Here is a 21,330-nt window from a genome sequence, read left to right on the forward strand (position 1 = left end):
TAAAGACTGCTTTTTTACTTAAAAAGTCAGAACACCTAACAGGTATGACATTTGTACCTGCATGACAAGGATTTTCACATTTATGTTGTCCACAAAGCAACTTCCGCCCACACGGCAGCTGACAGGCCCATTCCTTAGCACTGCACCTACGAGGTACAGGCTTTGCTTTTTTACAGTAACAAGTAGTTGTGACCATCTTTGGACAAGGAGGGCAGGGACCTAGAATCCAATGAAAGGGAAAAAAAATCACCAATCAAAATTTAAAACTTTCAATTCCACACCTATCAGTAATTTGTAAAGCTTTCTTTACTGATACTTTAAAAGACATTCCCTTCTAATATCTTCTTATGTGAACTTAAGTTCTGAATTAAACTTTGACAGTTTTTTTTTCTGCCTCAACATAAGAAATAACCACCCACAAATAATTAGAAATGTAATATTTAACTCACCTGGATGACAGAGGAGTAAACACTTATGGCCACAAGGAGGTTTAAATTCTCTCTCACATACTTGGCCACATGAATGAGGTACAAGCCATGGATCTAGAGGTGGATCTTCTACTTTTCCACAATAGCAATAGTACCTACTAGGTGTGTCAGATCGTTTGTATTCAAACCTACATTTTGGACTACAAAAAAGAATGAAATTACTGAAATTAATTTCATTTTTAAAAGTGACAAGAGAAACAGGAATATAAACATACTTAGGAGTAGAGTACACTCAATTCTATATTAATGCGCCCTCTGCTCCACCTTTATGCTAATAAGAAACAAGATTTCACAAAAATCAATTTCAACCATCTAGAACCAATATAATTTGAGATGAAGGAACCGTTCTATACCTACCATGTCCAGATCAGTAGCCATTAGCCACATATGACCAGTGAGCACTTAAAATGTGGCTAATACATACAACTGAGGAAGAAACAGAATTTATTACAATTTTCCAAAATTTAAATAACCACATGTGGCTAGTTGCTACTGTATTAAGCAAAGTTAGAATGAAGCTACAAAAAGAAAGCAATATTAGCTTTCTACTAAGCAGATGAACTTTATTCTTGAGGTACTCATTCCAATTTTTATAAAGCTCAATGTTTTAAAAGTTTGGTTGGGTGACCTGCAAATAAGTAAAATATATTAGCAACAGCAAACAGAAGACAGAAACCAGATTATAGGTAGGCAATACAGCAGCAAGAGACATGTCTACAATTTAGAATTGAGGGGGAAAATAAATAATTTCTCAATATCTAATACAAAATAGATACATAACAAATGTGCTTAAATCAAAGAAAAGTTCAAATATTGTTCCATTTTCTCTGCTACAGCAGAAAGATTTTTAGCTAGCACGGTTAAAATAAAACAGTGTCAACCTTCACCCCTATCAAATTCACTTGTAGATCATAGATTGCTTCATTCTAAAAAGATATTCTAACCCTTACTATTCCCCAGACAAATGAGTATAGTTAGTATACTATACTGGAAAAAGTCTCACGTCATCACTTTCTTTTGTATCATTTATATTTTCATTGTCCTGCGATCATGTCCTTTTTTTTTTAAGATTTTATTTATTTATTTGAGAGACAGAGAGAGTGAGAGAGAACATGAGTGGGGTGAGGGGCAGAGGGAGAAGCAGACTCCCTGCTGACTGAGTCACCCAGGCGCCCCTGAGACCATGTTCTGTTTCCAAATAAATGCCACATAAATATTCAGAATAACCAAAGATACTTGTTTTTGTAATCAAAAATCAAAGACAAAATACCATGTCTCATCTAGAATAAATAACTAATACTTTGTTGGAAGAGCTATAAGAGAAAAATGTCTACATTCCTCTAAACTAACGTGGAGGGGGATGTGTACTTTAAATTAGCCTAGATACTGAGGTCTAAAAAGTAACTCACAACACCCTAATAGTGCCCATCAACAGTGAGGCTAACTTGTTCTAGGAGATTGGGAGAGGTAACGGCATTATATGCAAATGCATGTGTTTTATTTAAAATAATGGCATGCAATAATGAAATGTAATTATGTCAATGTCTTATATATAAGCAAGCAATATCTTAGTAGAAACATTTAAACATTTTACATGTTTGAATTCCACAAAACAACTAATTTAAAACTACTAATATTCGTATCAAGTTCTAGCTCCATCCTGATGAGAATTAAACAAATCCAAAACAGTCACTGATTTTCTTAAAAAAATAAAATATAGAATGCAAAAGTTACAGGGCACCTGGGTGGCTCAGTTGTTAAGCGTCTGCCTTTGGCTCAGGTCATAATCCCAGGGTCCTGGGATCGAGCCCCGCATCGGGCTCCCTGCTCAGCGGGAAGCCTGCTTCTCCCTCTCCCACTCCCCTTCTTGTGTTCCCTCTCACTGTGTCTCTCTCTGTCAAATAAATAAAATCTTTAAAAAAAAAAAAAAAGAATGCAAAAGTTACTACTACACAGCTGATTCAATTTTTTGTTCCTCAGATTTAAGTCAAGAGTAGAAGTTCATTCCCCTTTTAACTGGTACTTCCCAGCACTGTGGCAAAATGACCACTTAAAATAGAATGAGATGAGCAAGGGTGATAAAAAGTATGCATAAGGTTTAGATCTCTAAAATTAAGTCTGAATATCTAGTTTAATTTTGTACCTATTGAACACTGACATCCTCCCACAAATAAATATACAGTAGCAAAACAAATATAGACTCTGAAATTTTAAACTGTTTCAGAGAAGCTAATATTCAATGCAAACAAAACAAATAATATCTCTAAAAATAGTATTATAAGAGACAACTCAGAAGAATAGAAAAGCACTGAATTTAGAAGTTAGAAATCCTAGGTTTCAAATCCTGGCTTCACTACTTAAGAGTAAGAGAAGCCTGAACATATCATTTCATCAATTTCAAAATCCCATTAACATGGGAATAAAAACCCTCACAGAATGCTGAGAATTATTTTTCCAACTAGTATGTCTAAAATGTTTTTGAAAAACTACACTACCACAGGGGCGCCTAAGTGGCTCAGTCAGTTCAGCCTACTTTAAAAAAAACCACTACACCACCAAAATTTTACAAATGTATCAGTATTTGTGGTAATAAGGGGAGGTCTGATATGGATCCAGGTTTTCTGAGGTCTGAATCTTATACAATTTAGGGGCCTCTGTTAAGAATCTAAAATTAGTTACAAAAGTGAATATTTATATGAACACAGAACCCCTCAAGTTTTTGTTTTGTTTTAAGATTTTATTTATTTATGTGACAGAGAGAAACAGCGAGAGAGGGAACACAAGCAGGGGGGAGTGGGAGAGGGAGAAGCAGGCTTCCCGCCGAGCAGGGAGCCTGATGCGGAGCTTGATCCCAGGACCCTGGGGTCATGACCTGAGCCGAAGGCAGACACTTAACCAACTGAGCCACCCAGGCGCCCAGAACCCCTGAAGTTTATGCTTCATTACCTTGACAGTAAATCTACCCTCTGAGCTGCCAGTATGGATAAATTTTTTATTATCTTTATTTAGCAGAGATAAAAATTTTCTACTCCCCAACTCTTTCTAGAAATATAACAAGTTCATAATCAAATATTCATCGATAATAAGCCATACTAATGAAATTAATGTGGAAAAAGTGGTAAGACTGAATAATATATACCTGCAGTTTGAGAGATTTCAAAGATAAAATCAGGAAGCCTATGATCAAAATACATTAGATGGCAGTCTTGTACAATGTGATACTAATGTACACTAACAGTAACTCCAGAAGAGAAGTACCAGAATTATGAAGGATTCTAGTCATACAGAATTTTAAAGAAATGGAAGTTCTTTAAAAAAGATAATTAAGGAGGTGTTTTGCAGAAGAAAAAGTAAAGTCTGAATGATTTATTGGATTTTGAAAGTAACAAGTAGTTATACAAACCGGAAAAAAACAGAAGCCATTACCAAAGTACTATAACTCCACAAACCAAACTAACTGAAGGCCCAAAATGGATACTGAAACTGCCAATACGGCAACTTAGGACCTACAATTTTCATTTATTTTACAACTTACTATTCCAACTAAATTAGCAGAAAGTTACCATGGCCAAGGATAATCTCTCTTTCCAAAATCGTCATCCGTCAAAGGAGAAGATACCAGAAACTGGCTATCTTTAGCCCACTTCTGGATACAGGGCATGTGAAATATACAGAAACATCCTGAACAGCTCCAAACCTAAGACAAAGGTATCAGAAATTAACATGTATCCAATGACTAATACTTTAAAGTGAGCATCACACTAAATTATTTTGAAGAGCTACCTAAGGACTAAAGAAAAAAATTTTTCCTTCCAGTCTAACAGAAGAAATGTTCTTCATAAAAATTTATTTAAGTTTAGAACATTTTAAATAAAAATATTAATTACCCAGAGTCATCTAGCTAGAAATAACTAATAACATTCTGAATGATCTCCAATTGTTTTGGTAGATATTTCACACTTTTTAAAAATAAGGTCATGCTGTACTAATTGATATATAACTTCATAGTCTTTTCTTTAACATACTATAAGCACTTGCCATTATTAAATATGTTCATACATGATATTTATAGCTGTATATCATGTAGATTACATATCCAATTTCTTTTTGGACATTTAGGTTATTTCCAATTATAAATAATGCTACAGAGGAATCCTGAAATATATTATGTACATATATCTGTACATAGCCCTTTTGTTATATAAAATCTATTAGTCTAGCACTTAATGCTAAATTCTAAAAATTAAATGAGCAAAAAATATATATTTTTTAAACTTAATAATAGTAAATTAATTTTTAAAACCTGCCAACATTTCAATGACAAAAATCAGTTCTCCTTCCATTACAACATATTACAGCTGTTCAATAAAATCACACATGTAGCACAATGCATAAGCTGGCAGAAGCATTCAAAAAAAGAAGGCAACTTCTTAGTTTGTTACCCCCAAAGCAGTGCCTGAGAAAAGAACTGGGATGCAACATTGAGGGGATAAGGTAGGGAAGAGGAAATGCCAATAAATGGTATATTGTTGAGCTGATTATTGCTAAGGGCCAAAGTTCAGTCCTGTTATGGACCCTCTGAAGAACCATGTAAAACACATCTCAGACTACCCCGGCCCCAACTCCTACCGGAGAGAAGGCTGGGACACTCATCCGCCAATTAATTCCATGTGGAAGAAAGTTGCCCCAAAGGACATTAACTCCCCGGTGCTTGTGCACGATGCCTATGTACTAGCTGAGTAATCCCAAGGAGAAAGCATTAAGGTTAACAAAAAAAATAAATCTACACACACAGCAAGTGTTTAAGGTGGGAATATAACCACATGCAGCGAGATTATTCATCCGCTGCAGCAGAAATCAGAGTAAGCCAACCAGATGTGACTCTAGACACCAAAGGCACATGCATCCACATCTATCCTATCCAATGTAAATTTCTGATTCACTCCACACGACCAACTCAATTCATCTGGCCTGATTTTGTCTAGGCAATGCTGCTATAATAGCAGGTTAATCTGAGTCTAAACACTGAGTCTACCATATTCAGTCCTTACTTCCCCTTAATTGCTTCTTTAATGCCCTTTTAAATTTACATATGGATAACTTCACCATTAGACCATAGCACCTCTAAGTACATGAGTTATATCTGAATCCATCTCTCCCCAGTGACCCTAGCCATTTTCCACAGTGTCTTCAACACAAGAAACACAAGAGAAGCTCTCTAATAAACTGCTGAGTATCACAGCTAGGTTCTACTTCCTTTAAGGCAGGAACTCTCCCTTTTTTAAAACCTGTTGAAAGTAGTGAAATATAGTGTATTTTAACATTTCAGTATTGTGGGAATCTCTAAAGTGCAGATGCTATGCTTTATCAAATTGACATGTGTATTAAAACTGAAGATAATTTGCTTCACTTATATTAACAGTGCTAAAAATACTGGCTGCTCATTTAGAAGTAATTTTTTCAAATTACAGATTTACAAAATGAAGATCAATTCATAAAATTCTCAAATGAAACATTTTTGAACAAAAATAAAAGAATAAATGGTTACATAGGACAAATGCAAAATAAGATATTTTGGGGAGATGCATTAATATAGATAAAGGGAAGAACTTACTGCTTGGTTTCTCTTCACCGAAGCAATACAAATCAAGCACGTCATAGCCCCTGCTTGGAAAGCTTCATGGACATACTGTCTTGTTCGCTCTAATTCACGCATATCTCCATCTTGAAATTTAAAAATTGAAAACTTCATGTTAAGCAACATCCAAAAATAACACAAACCCACTAATAGTACCACAGTTAGTGAGAATTGCAGCCAAAAGGTCAGAGAGTTCATGCATTAAATCTTATGTCCTTAACTCAAAAACAGTACATCGGCCCTCTCTGAGAACATACTTGCTTTCATTGCTGTTACGGTCCTTAACAACTTTGGTGGGGGCAGAGCCATGGGCAAGAGTGGCAAGATGTTTAGTAACAAGGGAAAGCATACCTAAAAGCAAAGTGAAAGAATCTGCAAAGTCAAAGCTCAGCAGAGCCGTTTAGCCTAAATATAAATGTGTGTGTTGATACATAGCATATTCTTACTGAAAACCTGTTAGATGAAATGATCCTGAGGTCATTACACAATAATCACCTTGTTTCATTAAATTATATTCATTATTTCTACTTAAAAAGGTAGCATGAACTTCTTAGAAAATACCACTAAACCATAATTTTCTGTAAGCAATTATTGAGCATTTATTTGCTAGGCACTGTACATTCTTCATTTCAATAGGATTAAATGAGCTATTTTTATCTTCACTTTACAGAGAAAATGAGAAAACTGAGACAAGAACAATTAAGTAACTTCAGTCTGACTGCAAAGTGAGCCCTTGTCACACTATGTTATGCTGCGGCAAAAGGTTACTATAAGAATATCCAAGAAATAACAGGTGACAGCAAAATGAAAGCCTGAAAAACTATCCACAAGCATACAACACCAAAAAAGCAATAATCTGAGTCACTTTAGTGTAAGAGAAATAAACCTACATGCTTTTAGTATAATAAAGATTCCTCAATAGAGGAACTGAGTCTCCAATAAAAGTAGACTAACAGCATCAGCGATCCTGGCAAGAAAATTGTTCAAATCAAAATTTAAGTCACCAAAGAGAAAAGTTAAATAAACAGGACATTTGGCTAATTCTGTACTTTCTAAAATCATCTAAATAAACCAAGTACTTACAAAAACTTGCTCTACCATAATATAAATATATAATTCAGGATATTAAACAAAATACACATAAAATCACTCCCAAAACTATAAAGTATTATAAAATTATTAAAGACAATTGCTTTATTTTAAATAAACATTGAAGTTTAGAGAGTATCCTTAAAAGCAGACTTAAGGGCGCCTGGGTGGCTCAGTTGGTTAAGCGACTGCCTTCGGCTCAGGTCATGATCCTGGAGTCCCGGGATCGAGTCCCGCATCGGGCTCCCTGCTCAGCAGGGGGTCTGCTTCTCCCTCTGACCCTCTTCCCTCTTGTGCTGTCTCTCATTCTCTCTCTAAAATAAATAAATAAAATCTTAAAAAATAAATAAATAAATAAAATAAAATAAAATAAAATAAAAGCAGACTTAAGAACCCTATTGTGTGGGGCGCCTGGGTGGCTCAGTCGTTAAGCGTCTGCCTTCAGCTCAGGTCATGAATCCAGGGTCCTGGGATTGAGCCCCACATCAGGTTCCCTGCTCGGCGGGGAGCCTGCTTCTCCCTCACCCTCTGCCTGCCTCTCTGCCTGCTTGTGCTCTCCTTCTCTCTCTCGTCAAATAAATAAAATCTTTAAAAAAAAAAAAAGAACCCTATTGTGTGCTTGCTTTGCTCTTCAACATAGTTGGCTTTAACAAAGGTACAGCTGGTGAGCAGAGTTGCGCAGCGGAAGCGTGCTGGGCCCATAACAAAGGTACAGCTGACCCTTAAACAACCATGCAATCATAAATATGCATGTAACTTTTGACCCCCTAAAACTACTAGTTGGTAGCCTACTGTTGACCAGAAGCCTAACAACATGAAACAACAATATTTTGTATGCAATATGTATTATATGCTGTATTCTCACCATACTGTAAGCTGGAGAATAAGAAATGTTATCAACACCCAAAAAACAAATAATCCAGTTAAGAAATGGGCAGGAGACAAGAATAGACATTTTTCCAAAGAGGACATCCAGATGGCTAATAGACACATGAAAAAATGTTCAACTTCACTCATCATCAGGAAAATACAAGTCAAAACCACAATGAGATGCCACCTCATACCTGTCAGAATGGCTAAAATTAGCAATCCAGGAAACAACAGATGTTGGTGAGGATGTGGAGAAAGGGGAACCATCTTACACTGTTGGTGGGAATGCAAACTGGTGCAGCCACTTTGGAAAACAGTATGGAGTTTCCTCAAAAAGTTAAAAACAGAGCTACCCTACGGTCACCTAGCAACTGCACTACTAAGTATTTAACCAAAGGATACAAAAATACAGATTCAAAGGAACACATACACCTTAATGTTTATAGCAGCATTATTAACAACAGCCAAATAGGGAAGGGGCCAAATGTTCAATGACTGATGAATGGATAAAGAAGATGTGGTATATTTATACAATGGGATATTACACAGCCATCAAAAAGAATGAAATCTTGCCATTTGCAACGATGTGAATGGAACCAGAGCGTATTACGCTAAGCAAAAACAAGTCAGTCAGAGAAAGACAAATACCATATGATTTCACTCATATCTGGAATTTAAGAAACAAAACAGATGAACATATGGGAAGAAAAAAAAAGAGAGAGAGAGAGAGAAGCAAACCATAAGAGATTCTTAGCTACTGAGAACAAACTGAGGGTCAATGGAGGGAGGTGGGCGGGGGATGGGCTAGCTGGGTGATGGGTATTAAAGAGGGCATTTGCTGTGATGAGCACTGGGTGTTATATGTAAGTGATAAATCACTGGATTCTACTCCTGAAACCAGTATTGCAATATGTGCTAACTAGAATTTAAATAAAAATTTGAAACAAAAAAAAACAACAAAAAAGGAAATGTTATTAACAAAATCATAAAATAAAATGCATTTACAGTACTATAAATACATTTATTGAAAAAAATACACGTATAAGTGGACTTGCACAGCTCAAGCCCATATTGTTCAAGGGTCAACTGTATAACATTTTAAATTTCACCTAATTTAACAGCTAGCACATAAAAAAGAATTTGGGAACATGATGGAATGGGCTTTAACAAAATAAAGTACAACCTTATATTTATAAAATTTATTTAAAATTTCTTTGAAAATTGTATTCAACTTTGGCTGCAGGATTAACTACACTGCCTAAGATGTCATAATGGATAACAGAGCCTAGCATCTGAAGTCACACATTCTAAAAAGATCACTCTGGCAGCTGCAGAAGGATGAGTCCATAGAGGCCAAGACTAGAAGCCTAAAGTACCAGTTAAGAGGCAGTTACAGCAGATAAAGCAAAAAACAACTCTAAGCAAGTTACCTATTTCTCAATTTTCTCATCTTTAAAATAGTAATAACAGCAATAGTAATATCTACCTCATAAAGTTATATGGATTTAATCCACATATTAAACAGCTGTAGGAGACTGAATTAGGCAATAATAGTAGATGGGGAGAGGAAGGGTAGAGTTAAGAAATTTAGGAAGCAAAACTCAGCAGGACTTGGTAACAAGTAGACTGTGCTGCTTTTAAAAGCTTATGTTCATGTCAACATTCGAAGGAAAGAGTGACTTGTTTGATGAGAGGTCCGACACAGGCAGAGGGGAGGACAGTACAGGACGAGACACGCTCATGTTATGTTTGCACCATTACTCACCAGGATTTCTGGCTTTTGGGCGGGTGATTGGGAAAACAGTGGTGCTACTAACTCAGGTTAAAACAAGAAATAAGTTATCTTTAAACCTACGTTTGATGTGTCCATGGGCCAACAAGATAGAGACACCCATCAGGAAGTTAACCATGCAAGTCTGAAATTTGAGAGAAGGGTCATCGAAGTACAAAGGCTGGGCTCAGACAAAAAGAAACTTTGGCAAAGTTCTGGTGTTTAACCCACTAAAGTGAGATGGGAAACACTTCATTACCCTAACATTTATTGTTCTTAAATCAAGTAATCAGATTTCCTCACAAAGTAGAGAACAAAAAGGCACAAGAATCAAAATATTTATGGACTGGACAAAAAACAACATAAGAAAAACTGCCTTACCACCTTAAGATGAAAGCCAGACCAAAAATTAATCACTTATAAAAAATTAATAACTTATAAATGATAAACTTTTAAATAGTAGGAAGAAATACTGAGTTACAGTATTAAATTTCTTATTTAAAAATAAAACCTATCACTATCTAGAATAGTTTAAGTGAGGTCCTCTTGAAGCAGGAAACTTCTTAAGGTTACTTTCTATAGAGAACTCTAGAAGCAAGAAACTTCCTAACCTTAAAATAACTCTTGATCAAGTTACCTGGCTGAGCCAGTTGATAAAGGTCACACTTTATCAACCTACCTGGCCGAGCCAGACTTCAAGCTTCCTAATCTCAATTCTTTAGCAGATATGGTCAATTCCTTAGAAAATCTACTTGACATTGTGTGCCTGGCCCCATGATGCCATCAGATACTCAGACAAATAACTAATGTTGATAATACATGCAAGCATATTTCTAACAATGACATTAAGTATAAAATATGAAAAGTGTTAAAACAGTCAAGTTTAAAATAATCTACTTTTATACTTAATACCAAATCCTTCATAGCGACATCAATTTGGCCCTCTCACTCGTTAACAAGTGTGGTATTAAGAGTAACCCAGATATACACATTTAATGACGCTGTACACATCAACCAGAGAAGACTTAATTTAAAAAAAAAAAAAATGAAATCACAAGTTGTAAGATACAATATAAAGGAAGAAAGTCAAGAAGTAAAACTGACTTCAAAACACATTTAATATATGATGAAAAATGAGCAAAATGAAGAATAGATTTAAGCAAGTATTCAAAGTTGTCAAGCCCCACCAAATCATAACTGGGGACAGACAACCTGACCCCACACATTTCAAGGAGCTCTGGCATCCCCCTCCCAGATGCTAATGAATTGCCAATTACACATAGAGAACTTCTAAGGCTATAAGGGACACTGACATTCTATTTGCTCTATGGAAAGATTAGTGTTCTACAACATGTAACTCAAATAGTAAAAGGCACAAAAATTCAACTCTGCAATACAAAAATGCTCATTCTTAAGAGGCAAAAACTATTCCATATAGACTAAAAGTGTTCTTTAAAAGTCAGGAATATATTTTCATTGATGTCAAAACAGTCAAAATTTAGGGGTAAGCTAAGATGGCGGCAGAGTAGGAATACCATAGGCTTGTCTCTTCCTTCAAACAACAGATAACTATCAAATCATTCTAAATACCCCAGAAATCAACCCGAAGACTGACAGGATAAACTCCACAAGTGAAGGGAGCGAAGAAGCCACAACAATGAAGCTAAGAGGACAGAGACGTGGTTTAGCCAAGAAACGGATCATGAGTGCCACGGTAGGAAGGGAGCCATGGTCGCGGAGAAAGATGCGAGAGAGAGGAGCACGCAGGGGAACGCACAAGAACATTTCCCCAAAGCCACTGGCTGAAAAAACAAGAAGGGCTGATTTTTTGAGTTCTTACAACCAGTGGGGCATAAAGACTGGAGTTTTAAAGGTCTATCCCAGGGCCTGGCTGGGATAGAGCCCTGAGGGCCTTACACTGCTCCTGAACAGAAGGCAGGCAAACAACCCTGGGGCAGACAGCATGGAAACCAGCGGTCTGAAGCGTGCCTGGGGCACACAGGGGGAGATTATTCACTCCCCTTAGAGTGCGCGCTGAGAGGCAGTGTTCACTGGAGATGTCTCTCTGGGGATAAAGGAGCTAGCCGGTGCCATTTCTCTCCCGCGCCCCTCAGTATAAACCCAGAGCCACCTGTGGTAAACAGCACAGCGCCGACACTGGCCCCCTAACCTGCTTACACCAAGTTCCACATCCCTGCACTCTGGTGGAGCTTGCCTCAGGCCCAGCACAGCAGGCCCCTTCCCCAGAGGACCAGCAGGAACCCCTGCCCACGCCACATCTCCTGACCAGAGTTCTGCAGGGCTTCAGGTCTAGCGGAACTAGTATCAGATCTCATTTAAACCAGCAGACCAGAATACCCCTAGTTAAAACTTGCCACACTCAGGCCAAGGACCAAACACTACCCACTGCATGCAAGGAGAGCCTCTGCAGAGGACTGGCCTGAAGGAGAGAACAGCCAAAACACAACAGCAGGGCGCACGCAGCATGTGCAGCACGCACCAGAGACACCGCCTGAAGCGCCAGGCCCCGGACACTCACTATCTGACCTCTTCTTCCGAAATCCATTATGCTCAGGAGAAGGAAACATAATGAACTTTTCTTATACACAGAAGAAGGCAGAGACTTAGACAAAATGCCAAGCCAGAGGAATTAATCCCAAACGAAAGAACAAGATAAAGTCATGGCCAGAGATCTAAGCAAAATAGATATAATATGCTTGATGGAAAATTTAAAGCAACAATCATAAGGATACCACTGGGCTTGAGAAAAGAACAGAAGACATCAGGGAGACCATTACAGCAGAGATAAAAGAGTTAAAAAAGAATAAGTCAGAAATGAAAAATACAATAACTGGGATTGGAAACAGGCTTGATGCAATGAACACAAGGTTGGAAGAAGCAGAGGAACAAATAAGTGACATAGAAGGTAAAATAATGGAAAATAGTGAAGCTGAACAGAGAGGAAGAAGAATTATAAAATATGAGACTAGACTTAGGGAATTCAGTGACTCCAACAAATGTAATCACATTTGTATTGTAAGAGGCCCAGAAGAAGAGAGAGAAAAGGGGGCAGAAAATTTATTTGTGAAAATCATAACTGAAAACTTCCCTAATCTGGGTGAGGAAACAGACATCCAGATCCAGGAGACACAGAGAACTCCCAACAAAATCAAAAAAAGCAGGTCAACACCAATACATATTGTAATTAAATTTGCAAAATATAGAGATAAAGAAAAAGTCTTAAAAGCAGCAAGACAACAGAAGTCCTTAACTTACAAGGGAAAACCCGTAAGGCTAGCTGCAGATCTCTCAACCAAAACTTGGCAAGCCACAAGGGAGTGGCATGATACACTCGAAGTGCTGAATAGGAAAAATCTGCAGCCAAGAATATCCAGCAAGACTATCAGTCAGAATAGAAGGAGAGATAAAGAGTTTCCCAGACAAACAAAAACTAAAGGGGTTCTGAACCATGAAACCTACCCTGCAAGAAATATTAAAGGGGACTCTTTGAGTGAAAAGGAAAGACCAAAAGTGACAAAGACAAGAAAGGATCAGAGAAAATCCCCAGAAACAATGACAAAACAAGTAATAAAATGGCACTAAATACATATATATCAATAATTACTCTGAATGTAAATGGACTAAACACACCAATCAAAAGATACAGCATGTCAGAATGGATAGAAAAACAAGACCTATCTATATGCCACCTACAAGAGACTCATTTTAGACCTCAAGACACCTACAGATTGAAAGTGAGGTAATGGAGAACCATTTATCCTGCAAATGGACATCAAAAGGAAGCCAGAGTAGCAATACTTATACCAGAAAAACTAGACTTTAAACCAAAGACTGACAAGACATGAAGAAAGGCACTACATCATAATAAAGGGGACAATCCAACAATATCAAACAATTGTAAATATGTATGCACCCAACATGGGAGCACCCAAATATGTAAAACAGTAACAAACATAAAGGAACTAATTGGTAATAATACAGTAATAGTAGGGGACATTAACACCCCACTTACATCAATGGACAGATTTAACAGAAAATCAACAAGGACACAATGGCTTTGAATGACACACTGGAACAGATGGATTTAACAGATATAGTCAGAACATTCCATCCTAAAATAGCAGAATACACATTCTTTTCAAGTGCACATGGACATTCTCCAGAACTGATCACATACCAGGACACAAATCAAGCCTCAACAAGTACAAAAAGATTGAGATCATACCATGCATATTTTCTGACCACAAAAAGAAACTTGAAGTTAACCACAAGAAAAAAATGTGGAAACACCACAAATACATAGAGGTTAAAGAACATCCTACTAAAGAATGAATGAGTCAGCCAGGAAATCAACAAAGAAATTAAAAAAAAAAAACACATGGAAACAAATGAATATGAAAACACAACAGTCCAAAACCTTCAGGATGCAGCAACAGCGGTCCTAAGAGGGAAGTATATAGCAAGGCAGGCCAACCTCAAGAAGCAAGAAAAATCTCAAATAGACAACCTAACCTTACACCTAAAGGAGCTAGAAAAAGAAAAGCAAATAAAGCCTAAAGCCAGCAGAAGGAAGGAAATAACAGAGATTAAAGCAGAAATAAATGTTATAGAAAATAAAAACAACAGAACCTATCAATGACACAAGGAGCTGGTTCTTTGAAAAAAATTAATAAAATTGATAAACCTCTAGCCACTTATCAAAAAGAAAAGAGAAAGGACTCAAATATATAAAATCACAAATGAGAGACAAGAAATAAACAACACCACAGAAATATAAAGAATTATAAAGGAATATTATGAAAAATTACATGCCAACAAATTGCACAATCTGGAAGAAATGGATAAATTCCTAGAAACATATATAAACTACCAAAACTGAAACAGGAAGAAATAGAAAACCTGGACAGATAACCAGCAAAGAAATTAAATCAGTAATAAAAAATCTCCCAACAAAAGTCCTGGGCCAGATGGCTTCACAGGTAAATTTACCAAACATTTAGAGAAGAGTTAGTACCTATTCTTCTCAAACTATTTCAGAAAACAGAAAAGGAAGAAAAACTTCCAAATTCATTCTATGAGGCCAGCATTACCCTGATAGCAAAACCAAATAAAGATACCACTAAAAAAGAGAACTACAGGCCAAATCCCTGATGAACATGGACGCAAAAATTCTCAATAAAATACGAGCAAATCGAATCCAACAGTACATTAAAAGAATCAGTCACTGTGGCCAATTAGGATTTATTCCTGGGCAGTAAGCGTGGTTCAATATTCATAAACCAATCAATGTGATACACCACATTAATAAAAGAAAGGATAAGAACCATATGATCCTCTCAAGAGATGCAGAAAAAGCATTTGACAAAGTACAATATCCATTCATGAAAAAAACCCTCAATAGAGTAGGTTTAGAGGAAACATACCTCAAAATGATAAAGGCCATATATGAAAAGCCCACAGCTAATAGCATCCTCAATAGGGAAAATTGAGAACTTTTCCTCTACGGCCAAGAACAAGATGGGGATGTTCACCTTCACAACTGTTATTTAACATAATATTTGAAGGCCTAGTCACAGTAATCAGACAACAAAAAGAAATAAAAGGCATTTAAACTGGCAAGGAAGAAGTCAGACTTTCAATATTTGCAGACAGCATGATACTCTATAGAGAAAACCCAGAAGACTCCACCAAAAAAATTCTAGAACTGATACATGAATTTAGTAAAGTCATAGGATACAAAATCAATATGCAGAAATCTGTTGAATTTCTATACACCAATAACGAAGCAGCAGAAAGAGAAATTAAGGAATCAACCCCATTTACAATTAGACCAAAAATAGTCAGATACCTAGGAAAAAACCTAACCAAAGAGGTAAAAGACTTGTACCTGTTACTCTGAAAACTATGAAACACTAATGAAAGAAATTAAAGATGACATAAAGAAATGGAAAAACATTCCATGCTCATGGACTGGAAGAACACATATTGTTAAAATGCCTATATTACCCAAAGCAGTCTACACATTTAATGCAATCCCTATCAAACTACTACCAGCATTTTTCACAGAGCTAGAACAAACAATCCTAAAATTTGTATGGAACCACAAAAGACCCCCAATAGCCAAAGCAACCTTGAAAAAGAAAAGCAAAGCTGGAGGCACAGCAAAGAAAACAACCAACAAAATGAAAAGGCAATCTTTGGAATGTAAGAAGATATTTGCAAATGACAATCTGATAAAAGGCTAATATCCAAAATATACAAAGAACTTAAAAAAACCCAACACACAAAAAACAAATAATCCAATTAAAAAACGGGCAGAACAGATTATTTTTCCAAAGAAGACCTACAGATGGGCAATAGACACATGAAAAGATGCTCATCATCACTTGCCATCAGGGAAATGCAAACCAAAACTAAAATGAGATACCACCTCACACCTGTCAGAATGGGTAAAATCAACAACACAAGAAACAACAGATGTTGGCAAGCAAATGGAGAAAGGGGAACCCTTTTGCACTGTTAGTGGGAATGCAAACTGGTGCAACCACTCTGGAGAACAGTATGGAGGTTCCTCAAAAAGTTAAAAATAGAACTACCTATGACCTAGTAATTGCACTACTAGATATTTACCCAAAGAATACAAAAATACTAATTCTAAGGCTACATGCACCCTGATGTTTATAGCAGCGTTATCTACATTTGCCAAATTATGGAAATAGCCCAAATGTCCATCGACTAGTGAATGGATAAAGAAGATGTGATATAGGGGCGCCTGGGTGGCACAGTTGGTTAAGCGACTGCCTTTGGCTCAGGTCATGATCCTGGAGTCCCGGGATCGAGTCCCGCATCGGGCTCCCTGCTCAGCAGGGAGTCTGCTTCTCCCTCTCCCACTCCCTGTTTGTGTTCCCTCTCTCGCTGTGGCTTTCTCTGTCAAATAAATAAATAAAAAATCTTTTAAAAAAAAAAAAAAGAAGATGTGATATATATACACAATGGGATATTAGCCATAAAAAAGAATGAAATCTTGCCTTTTGCAATGACATGGATGGAGCTAGTGTGTTATGCTAAGTGAAATAAGTCAGTCAGAGAAAGACAAATATCAGATGATTTCACTCATCTGTGGAATTTAAGAAACAAAACAAGCAAAGGGCAGGGGGGAAAGAGCAAATGGTAAGCCAAGAAACAGAAGACACTTAACTACAGAGAACAAACTGATGGTTATTAAAGGGAGGTGGGTGGGGAGATGTGCTGAGTAGGTGATGGGGATTAAGGAGTGCACTTGTTGTGATGAGCATTGCGTGATGTATGTAAGTGCTGAATCACTAAATTATATACCTGAAACTAATATTACACTGTAACTAACTGGAATTTAAATAAAAACTTAAAAAAAAAAAAAAGTCAAAATTTAAAAGACCATACAGCACCTGTCTGAGTAGTGTAACTTGTAAATGTATTAGCAACTATTTTCCCCCGTTTTCCTTCAAAATCTTCATCTCCTTCTTCTTCAGAGGAAGAGCTAAAGTGTTCTTCAACAAGTTTTTTGGCTGCAGCTTGATTGGCCTTCTTGATTTCCTCAAATTTCCTTTGAGACATTAGCTCTGCTTAAAAGAAAAAAAAATTAAGTTCCATTTCTGCAAAACAATCTCTAAGCACATAGATTTAAAAGTCATCCTTGGAGCATTTTATCTTACTATTATGCACAAAAAAAGTATTTTCAAGTTTCTTGGCAAACAACTAAAGAGAATAATACCACAATGAAAACTTTCACTTTTGTTAAATATCCTGCTAAATGCAGCAAATTTTCCTAGAAACAGTGATTAATAAATCAATTTAAAAATCATAAAGATATGATAAAGTATCAAAAAACTATTAACCTCAAAATAAGGATGTTAATAAAAATTAAAATGGCATGTTTAAAAATAAATCATACACAGTGATTTTTGAGAGGTGGGAAACATGCCAACTGGGAGCACATCAGAATCCGTTAAACTGGGTGCTTTCTCAAACAATCCTCTTCCACACTACAGCCCAGCCTGGCCTGACCCACCAAAGATTTTGCACAAACAATATTCACTGTATACCCATTATCTTTATAATCTGCTCTTAGAAAGGCCAAAGACTTTTTGCCTTTATTAAAATGTAGTCACAAAACATATGTTTTGTGAATGCTGCCGATATGGAAAACGTGGTTCCTACAGCACCTTCATTCCAAAAGAAATGTTAAATAAATTTGGATTAGTTCTTCCACTATTCTCTTTAGCACTGACTGTACTTCTCATTTTTTTACTTGGTTAAATAATAACACAAAAAGAATTAGATTACTTCATAGCATATACCCAACTCCTTAAGGGCAAGGACCAGGGAAATTTTCTTCAAGTACTATTAATAAACTCTTATGATCAGCAATCCTAGTTTTAAGAAAGGAGCTACAAACGTACTGAATTGATCTGAATTTATTAGTGCCCATATTGAGAGGATTTTAAATTCACTAATTAAAACTGTAAATTGCTAATTTAAGTTCACTTTATGCTTAAAACCGATGAGCCACTACCCAGATAAGCTTTCTTAATCTTGGTTGTGCATTTGTACTTAACGACGTTTTATCTTTTATTTCCCTCATGAAATGTTTTCCCTTTGTTGTTGCAGCCAGTTTAGTTGGGGATTATGCAGTATTTCAGGTAAAACTGAAAGCAAATGTATACAGGAATCTTTTGAGTATTAGGAGAAAAGTAATGGCTATAAGATATATGACTCAAAACTTGATATGCAGTAAGAGAGATGATAAATGTCATTAATTGTGAAAAAACAGCACGTAAAGATACATTTCTTTAAAGGCTGAGTTAGAAGACATAATAAAAACATCCATAACCCTATCAACATATCCACATAAGATCATCTCAAAGAAAAGTGACAAAGCAAACTTCCTATATATTATTTCTTACAGACAAATCTCAATTATCCAGGTGAAGGATGCTTGCTTTTCTGCTATCCACAAAATCCAAGAAACTACCAAAACTGTTCTTGGTCTTCAACTTGCACATTTCACCACCACTTGTATCCTAAATTCATAACTGCTAGAGGGGAGGTGGGTGGGGGGATGGGTGAAATAGGTGATAAAGATTAAGGAATACACTTGTGGTGATGAGCACCGGGTGATGTATGGAAGTGCTGAATCACTATACTGTATACCTGAAACTGATATAACACTGTACGTTAACTGTACTGGAATTAAAATATACTCAGTAACTCCAAGCTAAGAGAATACCACCTAACTTTAAAATCAGCTTAGGGAAAAAGCACTCAGAAGCTCAACTTGCTCCTCCCTCAAAAAATATATCCAGGGGGCGCCTGGGTGGCTCGGGTCGTGGTCTCAGGGTCCTGGGAGAGAGCCCCGCATTGGGCTCCCTGCTCCGCGGGGAGCGTGCTTCTCCCTCTTCCACTCTCCCTGCTGGTGTTCCCTCTCTCGCTGTGTCTCTCTCTGTCAAATAAATAAATCTTTAAAATATATATATATATATATATATATATATTCAGAAAAATACATTCCAAACATTAAAATGATTTGAGGGATTATTCCCTTGGCCTCACGCAATCCTCCATTAGCATGGACAATTCAGAGTTGCCTGTGTGTTCTCAGGCTACACTAAAACACAGCCTTGGATAAAGGATAATGACATGCCAGAGGAGGCCACATCAGATACATCAGAAAAAGGACATGAAATTTGTGAATAGGAACCACAGTTGAGAAAAATACCTCAAGCTCAAGGGCTTACAGGGCATATTCACTTAAAGTTACTAAACTAGGCAATCTCGCAAAGATGGAAAAAGACAACTGGACCCCAGGTAGGAGAGACCACGTGAAATGGAGTGCCTAAACCCAACCTAAACGGAATTTCTGGAACTGGCGGTTGCCATGGGTAAAGCCACACACTCCTATTTTACAAAAAAAAAAAAAAAAAGTTGTTAACGAGATTTTTATGAGATTTTAAAAAGAAAAGAAAAACAAAACAAAACAAAAAACCAGCTGGCAACCAATTCAGATTTAGAGGGTTGTGTTAGCCAAACCAAACTACAGGCTAAATCAGTATCCCGGGCCACAATTTGCAACTTCTGGTCTAGGGATTCAGCAGGCAAAAAAAGAATAAAGAGAAGAACACTGGACAAAGAAGTAATGCCGATTCATAGTAATTAAAATTAAGGTGAAAGAGTTATGCTGGGAATCTGCCTAGAATGCCGAAATGAGCAGCTTCCTTGAAGGTCTGAGAAGTGGGGGCAATAATAAACTCTCCCAGGAAAAGTGAATGAGAGCAAGGGCGGGGAGGCAGTGCTGACTAGCAAGTGCCTTAGTAGGTGAAACCGAGGACGGGAGCCTTTCTCACCACATGCTACGTAAGTCTGCAGTGCTTCAGATCCCGCGGGGCTGCGCCTGGCTGAACTACCTGCAGCCGCAGAGGTGGCGGCTCCTCTGGGGCTGGGGCTGGGGCCAGGTCCAGCACCGCCCGCTGAGCCCTTCTCTCGCCCTCCTCCGGCGCCGCGGAGATGGATTCCATTTCCTGAAGAGGGGGCCGCGGTGGCCCGTCCTCGGGCTCGGCCTCGGCCACCGGCCACCTGGCGCCAGGAAGCTTCCATTCCTGCAGAGGAAAGGAAAAAAAAAAAAAAATGAGTGGAAGGAGCGTGAGCGCAGCGGGTGCCGAGGCGGGGAATTAGGGGCAGTGGCGGAAACCAGTATGAGCGGCGCAATGAGGAAGGTCCCCGCAGGGCAAGGACCGGGTTTGAGAAGGTCGCGGCCCTGTCACTAGGAGGGTGAGTCCCCGCTAAGCCCAGGTTTTGGAGATGGACCGGAGAGGCAGAGGACTAGGCAGAGAAATGGACCTCAGGGCAAGGAGCACCCAGCTCCAGAGTGGGAGAGCCCGGGGAAACGAAAGCGCCTCCTCAGCCCCAGGGGCAGGGCGGTGCAGATGGAAGTACAGGCTGACCGCTCGGCTCCCGCCGGGAACCAACTGCAGTAGCGGACCCCAAGGAAATCTACGTCTCCTTACCGACGGCGCCCGCTCCCGGCGACTACAACTCCCAGAAGCCCGGATCAACTGCCCGCAGAACGCGTGGCATCACTGGCCACTTCCTTATCCGGGAGTGTTGTGGGGGGGCGGGGAGGGCGGTTAGCGAGAGGAGCTCAGAACGCGTGCGCTGATTTGGACTGAGTCTTCGGAAACTACAATTCCCAGCGTGCTGTGGGGCTTGGGTGGGACCGTCGCCCAGAGAGGGTGGAAGGTTGGGGAGGTGGGCGGACTGTAAGTGTTCTCGACTCCAGAGGTTGCTGGGGCTTCCCTACGAATACCTTAAACCCATTTGGGTGTCAGGATTTTGTCAGAGTAGCCATAATTGACTGTCCTCCAGCTTTAGCATTGACCCGAGCTTTCAGGTGGCAGGAGGGTTCTCACTGACGGAAATAA

General features: G+C 38.1%; 1 protein-coding gene across 6 annotated transcripts in view; it reads right to left on the reverse strand.

Annotated features, from left to right (window-relative positions):
* Nucleotides 1–21,034, reverse strand: part of NFXL1 (nuclear transcription factor, X-box binding like 1) — a 77,757-nt gene extending 56,723 nt beyond the window's left edge. For 2 of the 6 annotated variants that reach the window (XR_010409387.1, XM_045881192.3), the window contains exons 1-7: nucleotides 20,750–20,900; nucleotides 20,257–20,508; nucleotides 17,302–17,478; nucleotides 6,103–6,212; nucleotides 4,052–4,185; nucleotides 450–628; nucleotides 58–219 (exon numbers count right to left, since the gene is read on the reverse strand). Coding sequence is in view for 5 of the 6 variants with exons in the window: in XM_045881192.3 (XP_045737148.1) it covers nucleotides 58–219; nucleotides 450–628; nucleotides 4,052–4,185; nucleotides 6,103–6,212; nucleotides 17,302–17,478; nucleotides 20,257–20,506 (1,012 nt within the window). In the remaining variant the exon portion in view is untranslated. The other 4 variants (XM_045881193.3, XM_045881196.3, XM_045881195.3 and 1 more) reach the window with 4 other exon arrangements.
* Nucleotides 21,035–21,330: the final 296 nt, after the last annotated feature.

This window comes from Mirounga angustirostris, unplaced genomic scaffold (genome assembly GCF_029215605.1).
Source record: "Mirounga angustirostris isolate CCGP_5_RB_7025 unplaced genomic scaffold, mMirAng1.0.hap1 SCAF_2, whole genome shotgun sequence".
Classification (NCBI taxonomy): Eukaryota; Metazoa; Chordata; class Mammalia; order Carnivora; family Phocidae; genus Mirounga; species Mirounga angustirostris.